The sequence below is a fragment of the Vigna umbellata genome, chromosome 8 (assembly GCF_029865625.1).
Source record: "Vigna umbellata cultivar VRB3 chromosome 8, Vumbellata_1.0, whole genome shotgun sequence".
In the NCBI taxonomy this organism is placed as follows: Eukaryota; Viridiplantae; Streptophyta; class Magnoliopsida; order Fabales; family Fabaceae; genus Vigna; species Vigna umbellata.
In genome coordinates this window covers 6,820,640-6,836,717 of record NC_142172.1, presented here as the reverse complement: position 1 = coordinate 6,836,717, position 16,078 = coordinate 6,820,640, and the positions used below count along the sequence as shown (strand labels likewise).

Sequence of the window (16,078 nt, the reverse complement as noted above, 5' to 3'; positions counted from 1 at the left end):
GGCTTTTCCCTCTCTTCAAATGACTCTAATTTGTTCTACTAATCTGACCCATCTCCACTAAAACAAAGTGAGACATAACGGTCCACATTATTTGTCCTATTCTCCGCATAGGATGAGAACCCAATAACCGAACACTTACAACATAATACATAACTTTGTTCTCCCTTAGCATCAAAGCATTTGTTGGGATAACCCAACAAAACATACATAATACATTCATAGGGAAAACTCATCACAAATATTACATAAACCCTATGCCTATTCATACACAAACTCTTACCCAACAATAACCACAAATAATCATAATTATATACACATGTATCAAAACAATGATTACCAATTAAGATAATTAAGAACAAATATAATATACAACTATAAAAAAACAAAGGTAAGCTTCCACATACCTTGGCCAATCATAAGACTTTATCTACAATCCTAAAACACCAACAATCTTCCTTTACACTAAGAGTTTCTCGTCGCTCTCTCTTCTTCTCCCAACACGTCAATCTCCTATCTTCCTCTGTTTTCTCTCTTTGATTTAGAGTTTCTAGTGTTTCTAAACACCAAATCAGCCTTTAATTAATTTCTACACCAATTAAATAAAGATAAAAGACCATTTTACCTCTTGGAAAAAATATAAAAATAAAGAAATAACATAACAATTATGTTCTAACAAAAATATACATTCAGAACACTAATTTCCAAACAAAAACTCATACAAAATTCATCCTCCAATACAATCTGTTAGTTTGAATTAAATCAAGTTTAACTCAATTTAATAAATTGAAATCAATGAAGTTGGATATAAAATAACTTACTCCCATTAATACTCTAATAATAAAAATAGGAAATAAGTATATTGTAACATCTTTTTCTTTTAATTTAAAAGTAGTGTACCTCTGGCATTTTATTATTATTATTAATTATTTTTGTTATAGGTTTTTAATATAAATGGAAGAAAGATAATTATAGTTATTCATAATATATATATATATAAAATTTTGCTTACTTTTCTCTTTACCCAACTCACGGACTTACATACTTGTTGGAGGTATAAAATTTTTTTATTCATCCTTTAATTGGAATAGAATAGAAAATTTTCCAGCCTCATTACCATAAGAAAACATCAAACAACAAATCTTTTACAACATCATGTTATTTCATTTGAAGTTATCCAATGACTTAGATAACTTGAGATTGAACGTCACATGACATTTGCTTCGAAATTCAACGGTATATTTTTCACATATATCAACCAATGATTAAAAAATTGGACTGTTGCAATTTGTCTTCATGTGTTAGTTATAGAAGAAAGGATAAAGTTACTTTCTCATCCTTAGTGTTTTCACATCTTAAGGATGTTAAGTTTGGAAACTTGTTCACCAAATTATAATGTTACTAAATGAGTGAAATGAGATTTTGTTTTTCTCTTAAAGGATTATCAATTTTAAAAAAAAGAAAGATTCTCCGTAATTTAAAAGAAATAGAAAGCAATTTCATTTTACCATTGGAAAGGTAGAGAATAAAGTGGTCAACAATCATTAAATGGGACAAATTGCACTTGTTCTTTGTCATGTCTTCTAAGATAAATTTTAATAACTTTTTTTCTATGTTTTGCTTTTAGGTATGATTTTATTAATATAGACACTTCGCATTCTTAAGCTATGTTTCTGACATTTTTGTATCAGGATTTGTTCATTGGGTGCTTTGACGGTGTATTTACTAAATATGAAAGAATGCATACTAAGATTTTTAGAATGGTTTGAATCTAAACAAAATTTTATTGCTTAATACCAATTTTGGTCCAACTTTATTCTAAATGGTCATAATTTTTTTTTCTGTTCAATGTTGTCCTAAAGAATGTAATTTATGTTTAATTTAGTCCTTTTTGCAGATGGTGTTTAAATTGTTAACATTGCACTATCCAGCTATGCAATAAATGACACATCACCATTGACACGTCATCATCATCTCCTACCTCCAAAAGCCCTAATTTCCCCTACACAAAAACTCTAGCCACCACCTAACCCTAACCGCCGACGCCACGGTCACTGCCAACCACCATCTTCTCACCTCCATCATCTTCTCCGTCCAACAACTACACAAAAACACCACCCATGGCCACCTACCAGCACCTTCATTAGCGCCACCCGTGCCTCCAACAACAACCACCATGGATTCCATTATTGCGAATCAAATGAACCCAAAACGAAAAAACAAATCCATAGAAAAATAGAGAAGAACCCTCATCCCCAACAGAGAAGAACCCTCATTCCAAGTTCATAAATCCTAACATTCCCAATCTGAACCCTCATCCCCACTTCGCAAAACCCAAAACCCAGACCTGCAGGGAAGAACATAATCCCTAACCACTCGCAAAACAGAGAAGAACCAAGAATTCCCCAAATCAATTTTGAAACAAAAATCATATATTCTAATTTACAAAAACTAGATAACACGACAAAAACCCCCAAATCGAAACCCTCAATCGCGAGTCCTATTGCCGCAAAACCGCCTGAGAACGGTGGGCTTCTCACATCACGACTACGTCGAAGATTGAACCTTCACGGAGGCGCCGCCGCTACAGCCCTCACCGTGCCGCGAGAAAGGAGTTCGCTCTCGTTTCTGCGAAACTCTGACAGACCCACTATGGTCAATTGGACCATCACAAGCTTCAGTTTTCCTCTGGCGGCGTAGGCATAAGGAAGCCTTTCCTTCTTGCATTCAGAAACCCTAAGTTTTTGGGTGGGGAAGGGGCTACCACGTGGCAAGGCAGGTTAGAAGTTAAATGACATGACATTCACCTATTGCACAGCTGGATAGTGTGCCATTAACGATTTAAACGCCGTCTGCAAAAAGGACTAAATTGAACATAAATTACTTTCTTTAGGACAACATTCAACAGAAAAAAAATATGACCATTTCAAATAAAGCTGACAAAAATTGGGACCAAAATTGGTATTAAGTCGTTTTTATTCAATTTCGATCTATTAAATTTAAGAAAGATTACTATTTTGTAAAATTATTATACTATGCAAAATATGTAATCACATAACATATGAACCAAATATTTTTAATAACCTTTAAGAAATATCACCTAATGCAAAAAACATACATAGATATGATACACAAGTTGTATAAAGTTCCACAATAATTTTGAAAAACTATGAGAAAATAAGGAAAACATAATAATGGAGAGATTGTAAAACCCTAGAAAATAGTATTTTAGAAGTGGTGGTAGTTTAAAACTAGTGAGACTCGATTAATTTAATGTTAAATGGTTTTATTAAAAATAATTTTGTTATAAACGAATTTCATTATTTTAAAACGTATCATCTCTCTAGACACCACTTTTCTAGAGTTCTCTACCTTCTCTCTAAGAGTAAGTAAGTAAGTTTCTTCGGTTTCTTCAATTTCTTCAGTTTCTTTAACATCTACCTTCTCTCTACCTTCAGTTTCTTCAATAGAGCAAGTAAGTTTCAACTCCGTTTTACTCTTCACTCTTTAATCGAGTCAATGCATGGAAGTTTCCATTGCATGTGTCTTGTGTTGTTCTTTGAGTTTCTTGGTAAATATAAGGTCCTAAAGACTTTTTCCTTTTTCAATTTGGTGAATCATAGGTGTTTCTAGAAATTCCTTGTGCGAGAAGTAATCGGGGTGTTCTTAGAGCTTTGTATCGTCATCGTAAGGTAAGGGAAGCTATATGTTTTATCTTAGCTATAATTGTTTTGCAAGTTTAGTTGTTGTTTGCTTATTAACTTGATTGAGTATTAATTTAAGTAATTATGCTATGCTAGTTCAATTATATGTGTATGTTATTGTATTGTGTGATCTATGTTTGATATGATGAAATTGAATGTCTTTGCTGTCTTGAATGATGTAATATGAAGTTTTTCTGATGTTGGAAATTTAATTCAAAGTGTTTGGTGGGAAGAGGGCTCAAATACTTGGTTGGTGAATTTAAAAAGGGAGGTTTATATAGGCGAGTTTGAGAAATAGGTGTTAAGGTGAAGAAACAACTATTTCAGGGCTATTATTTTGTCATTTGTAACTTGTTTAGGATGAGAATTAGTTGGTATGTGTGTTAGAATGGAGTAGTAGTCATTTTGGAGTATTTACAAAGTTGTTTGAACTAGTGAGATTTTGAATGTTAGGTTCTGTACATAAATGGTCATTTTAGAGGATGTTGGTAAGTCATTTGTGACTTGTTGGAGTCCCTAAGTTGTTTAAAGTGAGTTTTAAAGTCCCTAATATTAGATTTTCAACTAAGTTTTTATATATTTTCTTAAAGTGAGTTCAATGTATTTGATTGTTTAAATGATTGGTTTATAATACTTATTGTGAAGTATGAATTGATTTATAATATTAATTAGAAACAACAATATATATATATATATATATATATATATATATATATATATATATATATATATATATATATATATATATATATATATATATATATATATGGTTTCAAATGGATTCAATGTAAAGGTGAAGTGATATCAGTGGATTCAAAGTTATGACGATTAGTTCCAAGGTGGAGCTTCTTAGTGTAGTTTCAAGTGTTGTTAGAATGAATGCAGGTAGTTCAGTCTTGGGGGTTATCCTAACACTCTAATGGTCATACATTCTCAAGTAGAGAGGTTTGACACATATTGTGAGAGTAGCAAGAGGTCCTAGTCTTAGGTGCTTCTTGTATGATCCAAGGTGAGTGATAATGGACTAACCTTGTTAGTGTGTTAGGGTGAAACTCATTGGCAATGGCTTTACAAAGCAATAGAAGCCACCACAAGTGCACAACCTGTCATAGCTCGACATTCATTCTAAGTTCGGATAGTCTAGTCAAGGTATGGTCATGTATAAAGTGTTTAGTTGGTTGATGTGATATGTGTATCATGTGTATAATGTTTTAATGTTTATATATATCATTAATTGTTTGTATTCTAGCTTACCCTTGCTTTTGTATTATCTGTTGTGTGTTGTTTTCTCTTTTGCGATGATCACCTAAATTATGTAAGTTTAGAGAGACATTCTTTTTCAGTTGTTCTAGCGAGAGGTGAGGGTAAAGCTGATGAGTTGGTAGAGGGATCTACAGAGGTAAATCTATTGTCTTTTTGTAGGCTTGTTTTCATCCAAGTGATTCTATAATCATATATGTAACGTAATATTTTAGTAGAATTATAATATTAAAATGAGATGTTCAGAGATATATTGTACTTTCAAACTTTTTTAACACTTTTCATAAATATCATCCAATATAAAATATTTAGACAATAGTTCTATATATTATATAATTGTTGATAATAGTTTTGTTAAATGAAATATATTAGAGTAAGAGTTAAAGATTATCTGATTTACTTATTATAAATAATTTTTTTTTAAGTTAGTTTTCAATTGTTCTTTTTCTACATTAGAAATAAAGACATGTAAAGTAATAGAGAGATGAAAAAGTATACATAATATTTTGGTTTAATGTCTCAATAGGTCCCTATTTTTGTTCAGAATTTGAAATAGGTCCCTTTATTTTTTGGCGTCTCAATTGGGTCCTTATTTTTGTTAATTTGATGCAAAAAAATCATTTCCGTCAATTTCATCAAACGACGTTAATGAATGTGTGACGTGGCCTTACACGTGTCAATACTGTCCTCAGGCCACGTCACACATTCATTAACGCCGTTTGATGAAATTGACGGAAAGGATTTATTTGCATCAAATTAACAAAAATAAGGACCCAATTGAGACGCCAAAAAATAAAGGGACCTATTTCAAATTCTGAATAAAAATAGGGACCTATTGACACATTAAACCTAATATTTTTATACTAGTTCATCTGATTACATAGGTTCTGCTTGGTTCTCAATTAATTGATTGTATTTCATTAAATAGAATAAAGTTGTGAAGTATAATAAAAATATTCTTTGGACTTATAATAACTCCTAGTTAATTCTTCAAGACTCTTTTTCCTAAGCCACTTCTGGCTCGAAACGAGTATTCTTTCGACTCCCAATCACTCTAGATTATCCTTGTTCAAGTATTTTTTTCTATAAACCACTTCTAATTTAAGTAATTATTTTTCATAAGTCACTTTTGGCTTAGAGTACTCTGTAAATAGTAACCACACTAAACTAATAACCTAGTATTGTTTGTCAAACTTCCATTATTGACTAAGATACGGAGATTTAGTATTTTGTGATCACAAATCATGCTTTGTCTTGTTATGTGAAGTTGATAATTTGTTGACATGTGAGAGATTGAAATATTCTTCCTTCTAGCTTGGTAATTTGAACACAAGTAGTGTTCTTTCTTGAAGCTTTTAGTTGGCTCAAAATTTTTTCCAGTGTATTTGTATTATGCATGTAGTCTTTCTTACTTTCTTCTTCTTGAATGTCTTATATAAGCCTCAAAAGAAAGTAGCTGTTGTGGAATAGTTTTTAGCTGTTGAGAAGCTTAAACTCTTTGTAGCATTTCTCCTTTCTTATGATATGCTTGATATAGATATGATCATTTGATTTACTCCATGAAGCAATAAATACTTTTTATTCCTTTTGTCTAAGTCTTCATAGTTGGATTTGCTTACTTCTTTCTTGGGTAATGCACATTTCCTAAAATCAACTTATCCTGTAATATCACACTAGGTGACGATCCTTCTAGAGTATTGGTTAAAGGTTTGGTGAAGAAAAGTAGCTTTTAGTTTTTGCTTCAAGAGATCTTTTGATGTGACTTATCTTTTAGCCAACAAATCTTTTCATGACAAAGGTAGTAGATATTTTGTGTAGTTATGGAGCAAACATATATATTTTTCACGTGATGCAATGTTAAATCACTTCTATGTGTTGTTATTGTCTGAGAGTTTTCTCAATTTAGCAAATGTATACAAATATGGTCCAATATTGTATCGTTTGTCAAGAGAAACACTTGTGTCTTTTATGCTTTATTACTTATTTAATTACTTATTTAATTCATTGTTTGTCAGGCAAAGCATAATCATGTTTTACACTTTGATGTTTTTAACATTTAATAAAATTATAGGGTGTTGGTTTTTTCCACTAACAAGGACCTAAAATGACAAATATCAACATATTAAAATCATAAAGTAAAGAAGAAATCAAAGTCATTAAATTCATTGATAATAAAAATCATTCTTAAGAGATGTAAAACTTATACTTCTATGATTTTTGAAGTTTTTTTTAAATATCTGACATGTGTAATATCACTTGTAATTCTTAAAATTCAATAAAATACCATAAACAATAATGTTATTCAATATTATTAATTAGGTTTAATCCTTTTCGACATCCCTATTTGTGCATGATTGTCTCAGATAGGTCCTCGTTTTCTAAAGTGTGTCAAAATGGTCCTTAATTTTGAAAATTGAAATCAATTGAGACCTTCCCGTTAAGTTGGTTAGACGGCGTTAAAGAAATTGATGCGTGGGTTGCTGAGATGACCAAATGGTACTGACGTGGCACAATATTGTTGTTGACCTGGCTTAATGGTGAGTTTTTATATTTAAAAAAGTTAAATTTTTAAATCAAAACGCAACGTTTTAATTTTTAACCGAATAAATGAACGTTTTAAATGAAGGAATCCCTAAATTGAAGAAATCCCCAAATTGGTTGACGAGAGCGTTTGATGTGGAAGGCAGCTACAACAACCCATCCACAAGCATGGGAAGCAGAAATGAGAAATATTAAACAGCTTAACGATGAGGCTTTCGAATACTTGTTAAAAATCCCTCCCAGTTTGTATTTAAATTTCTATTGTTAAAAATGTGCCAACTTTTCACAGTAACATTGATGAACATATATATGTTCTAGGTACTGGTCAAGATCAAGATTTAACAGCAATAGTTGATACTTTGGTTAACAACATGTTAGAGGCTTTCAATAGTGTAATGGTGCATACAAGGTCTAAGCCAATCGTAACCATGTTGGAGGAAATCCGTCTTTACTTGATGAAGAGATGGGCAACTAACAGAACAAAAAGTCAATCACTTTCTCGGAACATTTGTCCAAAAATCAAGACTAGACTAAAGAGGGGGTCTTAGTTAATTAAATATTGGATACCGTGGTAAGAATGAGGTTTATTGACTTATGATTTCTTTTAAAATGAGTAAGTGGTTTATGATTATAATTTGTTTCTTGTTTTGATTTTACAGCTGGTCAGCCAACAAGATTTTTGAAGTTCGCCATTTGTCCCAAGCTAGTGACAAATTTGTAGTAAATTTAGATGAAAATTTGTGTACATGCAGGAAGTGGGAAATCACTGGCATACCATGTTGCCACTCCTTAGCTGCTATGAAATTCCTAAATCTTGATGTAGAGGAATTCATTCCATGTTGCTTTAGGAAGTCAACATATGAAGAAACATACTCTTCAATTGTCTATCCAATAAATGGTAACAATCTGTGGGAGATTACCACATATAATGATGTCCTCCCTCCACTAAAAAGAATATTGCCTGGGAGACCAAAGAAGAAGCAAAGGTTGGAGCAATGGGAGTTGGTGAAGGATGACAAAAGAATGAGGAAGGGTGGTTTAAAGAAAAGATGTGGCATTTGTAAGGAACTCGGCCACAACAGGACTTCTTGCATTAAAGCAAAATAAACAATTGATTTGAACTCTCAACAAACACAACAAAGTAACCCATCAACTCAACCAATCATGTCATCATCAAATCAGGAAGAAGCTGCAGTTGAAAGGGATAAATGAACAAATTTAATGTTTCTTTTTATATCTTTTTGTAATGTCTGTCATTTGAACAACATTTTGGTAATGTTTTTGTATTAGACAACAATTTGGTAATCTTTTTGTGTTAGACAACAGCTTGGTGATCTTTTTGTATTAGACAGCAGTTTGGTAATTATCAGACAATGTCATTCTGCTTTTATCAGTCTGTATTTTGATGTTTTATATTGGTTTCTTCACCTCTGCTTATCAATGAAATCAGTCTGTTTCTTCACCTTTGCATATCAATGAAACGAGTCTATATTTTGATGTTTTATATTTGTTGTACACTTTTGTCCAGATATATTTGTTCTGCATCACGTATGTTTATCTACATATTTGGGCATCAAAACAATATATGCCTTATTATTGGGTGATGCAAAATTCTTTAAAAAGTGACCCTGAGCAATGCAAATTTTTTTAGACTCATAAAAACACCTCAGATATGCATGACGCAGGTGTATGATAGCAGTATATAGACTCATAAAAACATAACAACTTCAACATAATAACATTATTTACTCATCACATTCCATAACAAAAATAGAATTTTTCACTAATAACAAGTCTGACTTTCAATGAAATGGAAGAAAGGTACAACACAGTTACAACCCATCAGTCCATTGTAATCAACATTGATACTTAAATTGTGTTTATTACACATAAAAGAAAAACCAAAAATATCAACACCTTCATCCATTTTTCAACAACCAACAAAGATTTCTCAAACTTAACAAAAATTTTCCTATTACTATCCATTTCTTCACTGTGCACCGAACTTTCTTTGTTTCCTTCACACTTCAAGCATTTTCCCCTTTCCTCTTTCACAACATCATTAAACCATTTGAAGTAGTTGCAACCACCCTCTTCAGCACCACTATGTATAAACAACAATCTCTTCTCAAAAACACTTCCACATAATACAAACGTCAAATAAATCATACCTTATACTTCGAGCATCCCCAAAATTGCTTGCCACGATTCTTCAAAGTTTTAGCAGTTCTCATCGCACATCTCAGTCCACAGTGGCAAATCGGTGAACACACATTACGCTTCTCCTTCCGCCACACATTGCATGTCGACGAACAACAAGAATGCTCCTTCGACATCGTCTTCGAACAACTACGTTCTTAAAACCACCCACCTGCGTCGAACCAAAATACCCTCAAATAACAAGCTCAACAACCTCCAACACGAACCTCGCTCTCGTCAACCAATTTGGGGATTTCTTCAATTTAGGGATTCCTTCATTTAAAACGTTCATTTATTCTGTTAAAAATCAAAACGTTGCGTTTTGATTTAAAAATTTAACTTTTTTAAATATAAAAACTCACCATTAAGCCAGGTCAACAACAGTACTATGCCACGTCAGTACCATTTGGTCATCTCAGCAACCCACGCATCAATTTCTTTAACGCCGTCCAGCCAACTTAACGGGAAGGTCTCAATTGATTTCAATTTTCAAACTTAAGGACCATTTTGACACACTTTAGAAAACGAGGACCCATCTGAGACAATCCTGCACAAATAGGGATGTCGAAAAGGATTAAACCTATTAATTATTGCAAGCTATGTCTCTTTATAATTCAATAAATATGGAATGATTTTTATTGAATTGTCATTAATGAAGTAAATGGTGATGACGCATATTTTTTATATTTATCATTTCATTTGCAAATTTTACATCTAAATGATAAGAAAATAAATAATAAAATTATTTAAAAGTATGAATATGTACTGTATAAACTAATCGGTCTATATAAATCGATCGGTCAACCATATAGAAAGTTAACTTTGGGAATCCCAAAACAATGTTAGTCGAACAGTTGTCAAACGACTTGGTAATCGTTCGATCTTTTACACATTAAAGATTTCACAATTTGATTAATAAGGTAAAAACATGTTTATGAGATATTGGGCCATGATTGGGTCGACCTGAATCTAAAGCTCACTTCGAAATCTATAAATACAGAAGTAAGGTAAAGATGTAGGTGATCACATTTATTAGACATTTAAGAATTAACTGTTATAATCGATCGGTATAATTAAAAACTGAGTTGGGCGTTAGAGTACCTTTGGCAGGGAAGGAACAACATTAATAGGGACAGCCTGAATAATTGCAGGCTCTTGGACTGGTCGGGCAGTCACTCAAGTTGTAACTAGTGTCGACCTAGCAGTTATCTGCATCCCTGATTGAGGTGTTGCCACCTGGGAAGACGAAGGGGCCTTGGGGATACCCTTCGCGGCTTTTACAGCCGGTATTGAAGACTCATCAGGATAAACCTATTCAGCAGCCTCCTTGAAAAAGTTCCTTTTGGATTAGGGGATTCCATAATGCCTGAAAGATAACAAAAAATTAGCTAAGTTAAAATTAATTCAAATATATAGCTAAAAAGGAAACGTCATACCAAACACCTCAATAATGAGGTCTTCCCAATCAAGGTAGTTGATAAGTCTTCGGGAGGGGAGTTGACGGGGTAAGCATCAAGAATATCGACCGTCTCCAGCTCGAATAGAGTCATCTCGGACCTCAACCAAGAGGTGAACTAGGCGGGATTCTGGGTCCAGTAAAAAGGAAACTTCGGTTACCTATCGTCATTAAAGAAGTGCGAACGGCTGAATTCCATAATTTCCACTTTCAAAAACTTATCCTTGAAACCTTTGAAGGAAAAAGAAAAAAAGCTCGAATAGGGTTTTGCCATGCTCCGATATTAGGGTCACGCTTATCAATGGTCGAGTTCTAAAGTAATGTAGAAAGGTGGTGGGAGTGGGCAAAAGAGGAAGGGCTTGACAAATCACCACGAAGGCTTGAATGTAGGCCCAACTGTTCGGATGCAACTGAGAAGGAGCGATGTTCAAGACCCTTAAACAATCCATCTGAATTGAGCTAAACGGGAACTGCACGAACATCTCATGAAAGAGATACGCGTACACAAATAATAAGTCGTTCAAACTATCTCCTTTCCCGTGAAAAACTCGCTCGTTCCCTTTGCATGTTGTCAGCTTGAATAAAGGGTCGAACTCTATTGATTTCAACATACAGTTTTGCTCTGCTCAGTTTTCTAGTTGAGCTTTGGTGCGGAAACATGTAGAGAACTCGCTCACTTTGTGACACCCATTCATAACTTGTTATGGCCTGTAGTGTCTCTCCATGTCCTCCGTTCTCCTTAGCACCCTCTATTATTTCCCTATCATAAATAAAACTTCGAAGATCGCTCTACACAACTTTCCAATCTTCATTTATAAAGGTCGTGCTACCACCTAGACCCTCATCCCGCTTGGTTGACTCAACAAAGGAAGAAGAAGACTCTGACGCTGCCGAGGATGAAGCACCGTTGTCATGGCCTTGTCCACCCCTCCCTGAAGACTCCTCATACGAAGACAAATTCACGATAGCCAGTATTCCTTAAACAAGAATATACCGAACGGTGCAATAAAGATTTCGACAAAAAAAAGGTGAAAATGATGTGAAAGACCCACCATATATATACCATATATATAGGTGGAGAATCGTGGACCCAGGCACCACCTGCGCCGTCAAATGAAGTAAGATCCAACGGTTCAATTTAAAAGACTCTATAACTTCCTTCCAACATGGGAAACGAAAAGCTTCATCCAACAGCCCGAGTTTAATAATTCTTTAACTTCCTCCCAACATGGGAAACAAAACCCCCTCGCATTAATTCCCCAACGGCTACATTTTTAAAAAGCAGAACCCAAAAACCACATCACGCTTGTGTAAACCAGAACCTATAAAGCCCATTTACTAATCATTCTCGGCTCGGGCTTTGGGGCCTGTGTACCGTATAGACCGATCAATCTATATAAACCGGTCGGTCAACCACATAGAAAGTCAATCCTAGAATCTCAAAGCAGTGTTAGCCGAAGGGTCGCCAACCGACTTGGTAATCATTCGGTCTTTTATACATTAAAGATTCCATAATTTGATTAACAAGGTAAAAACATGATTATGAAATATTGGGTCATAATCTGGTCAACCTTAATCAAAATCTCACTTCGAAATCTATAAATACAGAGGTAAGATATTTACCTAAAAAGGTAGGTGATCACATTTATTGAATATTTAAGACTTGACTGCTATAACCAATCGATATAATTAAAAACTGACTTAAGTATCAGAGTATCTTTGACAAGTAGGGCTTGGATTTAAACTTTACATAATAAGATTCGATAAGATATTAGAAAAAGAAAAATAAACTGAGTAATGAAGTGGTTTGAAATGTAAAAGCATAGTTTTCTACCCTCTCAACCGAAACAGAAACAGGATATTTCAAGTTGACAAAAATAATAATTAGAATGAGTAACTAAAAATTCACATAGTGAAGTTTCTTACCATATCTAAAGAATTGTCCAAAAGTACTCAAGTTATATTAAAATGTTATTTAAAAGTATGAATATTATAGTTGAAAAAAAAATTTAAATGAGCAACGAAAAATTCTGAAGTTTCCTGTCAAAGACCAAGTTCCCAAAGTTTCTATTAAAACTTATTTGTCCACTTTTGACTATCCCCTTATATATATTTTCTTGTGGGATCAATAATGCTACTATTAGATTAGTTGACAAAAGGATCTAAAATGACCACCAAATTTTCACAAAAATCGAAGTCTCCCACTATACTTAAAAAAAATAAAATCGAATCACTTAAACTTTTCATCGATTTTTTTTTCAATTTTGACATGATATTTATATTTATTTCCACAATTATTTTTAAATTAAGAACAGTACAAATAGATTCATTGACAAAAAAAAGTAAAAACAACAAATGTTCAAAAAAATAAATTCATATCTAAAAACCTCCCCCAACATAACCATGTCACCCAAAATTTTCACTAATCCATATTTTTTCATATAACTTTCTCAAGTTCTAAGTTATCAAAGAAATATATAACTTATAACTTTTAAATAATTATAATTATTGAAAGTTATTAATGAAATGTACAACTTTTAACTAATTATAAGTATTGAATTAGTTGTTGAATAACTTTATATATAGATTTTTTTTAAAAGAAATTATAATATATCCATCCCATTGTAGTTAATGAAGTCATTTGACACAAGTGAATGTTCATCCTCGTATTTCAACAAGTAAATTGTTTATAGATTTTTTAACAATTCGCAGTTCATGTGAAAACTGAAAAAGAAAAATATATTGGTTTAATATCCTTGGAAAATAAAATAGCCAATTTATGACCCCCTTTTTAATAAAACAACAAAAACAATAATAGATAATATATTAGTATTTAAGTTAAAAACAAAAAAATAAATGATTAAAATATTAATAAATTAAGCTATCGAAGTGTTACTCCCTAACAAGAAATTGATCTTGAGGTTGATTTTTCAGCTTAAAGAGTAACTAATCTTCTTAACTATATGAATTAAAAAAAATGGTTACCATAAAATATTTGAATGGGTTTATTGAGGAACAATTTCTTTCCCTTTTCTTATCTATTAAATAAAGAGAGATGTCGATAATATTCTCTTTCAAACTATGCGGAAAATCAAATATTTTATAGATCTCTAATGATTTAAAGCATATCTCTCTTGAAAAATAGAGTCCATTAAATTAAAGATTTTTAATCGAAAAAATTATAACTCTGCTATCATATATATGTATGAATATGGATGTCGACATCAGTGTTTGAAAAAGTGTGAAACATTATAAAAGTGTGAAAAGTTGAGGTCTCCACCTATCGTCCTCTCATAGTGTCACATTATATTATTCACCATGACAACTATTCATAAGAAAAAGACACATGATAATAACAAAAGACAATTACCCTTTTATTCTCTCTTTTATAATTTCCCTCATTTCTCTCTCTACTTTCAAAACTATATTATAAATACAAGTGAAAATATGTGTGTAACGCAGGTTTTTTTTTAAGATATTGAAAAATAATATAATTATTTGTTATTATTATTATTATTATTATTATTATAAAATTAAATATAAATAACTTTTACAATTGTGAATAGTTTTTATTTATTTTATAAGATTTTTTAATTAAAAAATGGTTAAAATTAAAAAAAATGTCACTTAAACAGAAAATTAATAAAATAACTATTTTTATTTTTTATTTTTATTTAAATAATAAAATTGAAAAAAAAATAGACATCAGAAAAATTAATTATGCTATTCATTTTTAAACTATTATAATTTTTTTTATTTTCTAAACTAAATTATAAAAATTTAGTCTCTACATCTTACAAAAATAAAATATTCGAGAAATCAACTTTTTCTAAATATTCGAGAAATCGTCTAGAAAAAAAAAACTTGATAAATAATCAAGTTATAGTAATTTTTAACATGTTTTTATAATAATGATTCATTGAATTCTCCATCACTAAAATAATCTATTAATACCAAAATAAATAAAAAAAGAAATGTTAAGACTCCAAAAGTGTTTCATCGGTGTTAATTTTAATTTAAAAAATATTAAACATGTTTTAAATAACTTGAAGAAACCTAATTTCGTCTCGAGATCTTATTTAAACATAAGGGAACGTTAAAATATTTAATTACTCATTTGGTTACTCTACTTATTTTAAAAGAAATACATTACATCTTATGATCGATTAAATAGTATATATCACCAACTCTAAATTTGGATTCTATTGACACCTAACATGGTTTTGTAAACTCAAGCTATCATGCAATGAAAAAAATGCAAAATATATTAATAGAAAAAAAAATCAAAATTGAAAAACTTCTTGAAACCAAGATGACATGCAAATGACTTTTACATTGTTCAATTTACTTATCTAAAATCTAAGTAATTTTTCATTTTCTTATTAAAACTAAGTCTTATTCCTTTTTAAATTGTTTATTTTTTAAATATGAGTTAAATATGTTTTTAGTCCCTCAACTATCAAGCGATTTTCTTTTTCGTCACTCTTTCAAATTTTGGTACACTTTGATCTTTGTCCTTAGGGAAACTATAATTTTTCGTCCTCCAAAACTAACTCCGTTAAAAATAGGGTAAGTTGACAAACAGTAGGCCATGTCACTTTTCATTTTTCTCAAACGTGTCAATCCTCTCTCTTTTTGTTTGTTCCTTCAATAGTTATAGCTCTGATGACCATAAAGGGTGACTTGACTAATCCTCACAACGTTTTGGAAAATTGGGATTCTCGTTTTGTTGATCCATGTAGCTAGAGAATGGTTATGTGTTCCTCTGATGGCTTCGTTTCTACATTGTCGTGGCAGTGCTGTCATTAGAATGTCAAGAGCTTGCTTGACCAACATTTTATTTTCCGGTTCGCAAGTCTTGAGAAGAGCAACAAAAACCTGGAGTATTATTTTTTCAGGGGCTTGATATGCCTCCAAGAAA

General features: G+C 31.8%; 1 protein-coding gene across 1 annotated transcript; it reads left to right on the top strand.

Moving 5' to 3' along the window:
• The first annotated feature begins 7,635 nt into the window (after positions 1-7,635).
• On the top strand, positions 7,636-8,609 carry LOC148193936 (uncharacterized). The gene is made up of 3 exons (XM_088097051.1): positions 7,636-7,744; positions 7,821-8,043; positions 8,162-8,609. Exons 1-3 carry the CDS (start codon positions 7,636-7,638, stop codon positions 8,607-8,609), a joined length of 780 nt encoding a protein of 259 aa, XP_087953177.1.
• The last annotated feature ends 7,469 nt before the right edge of the window (positions 8,610-16,078 follow it).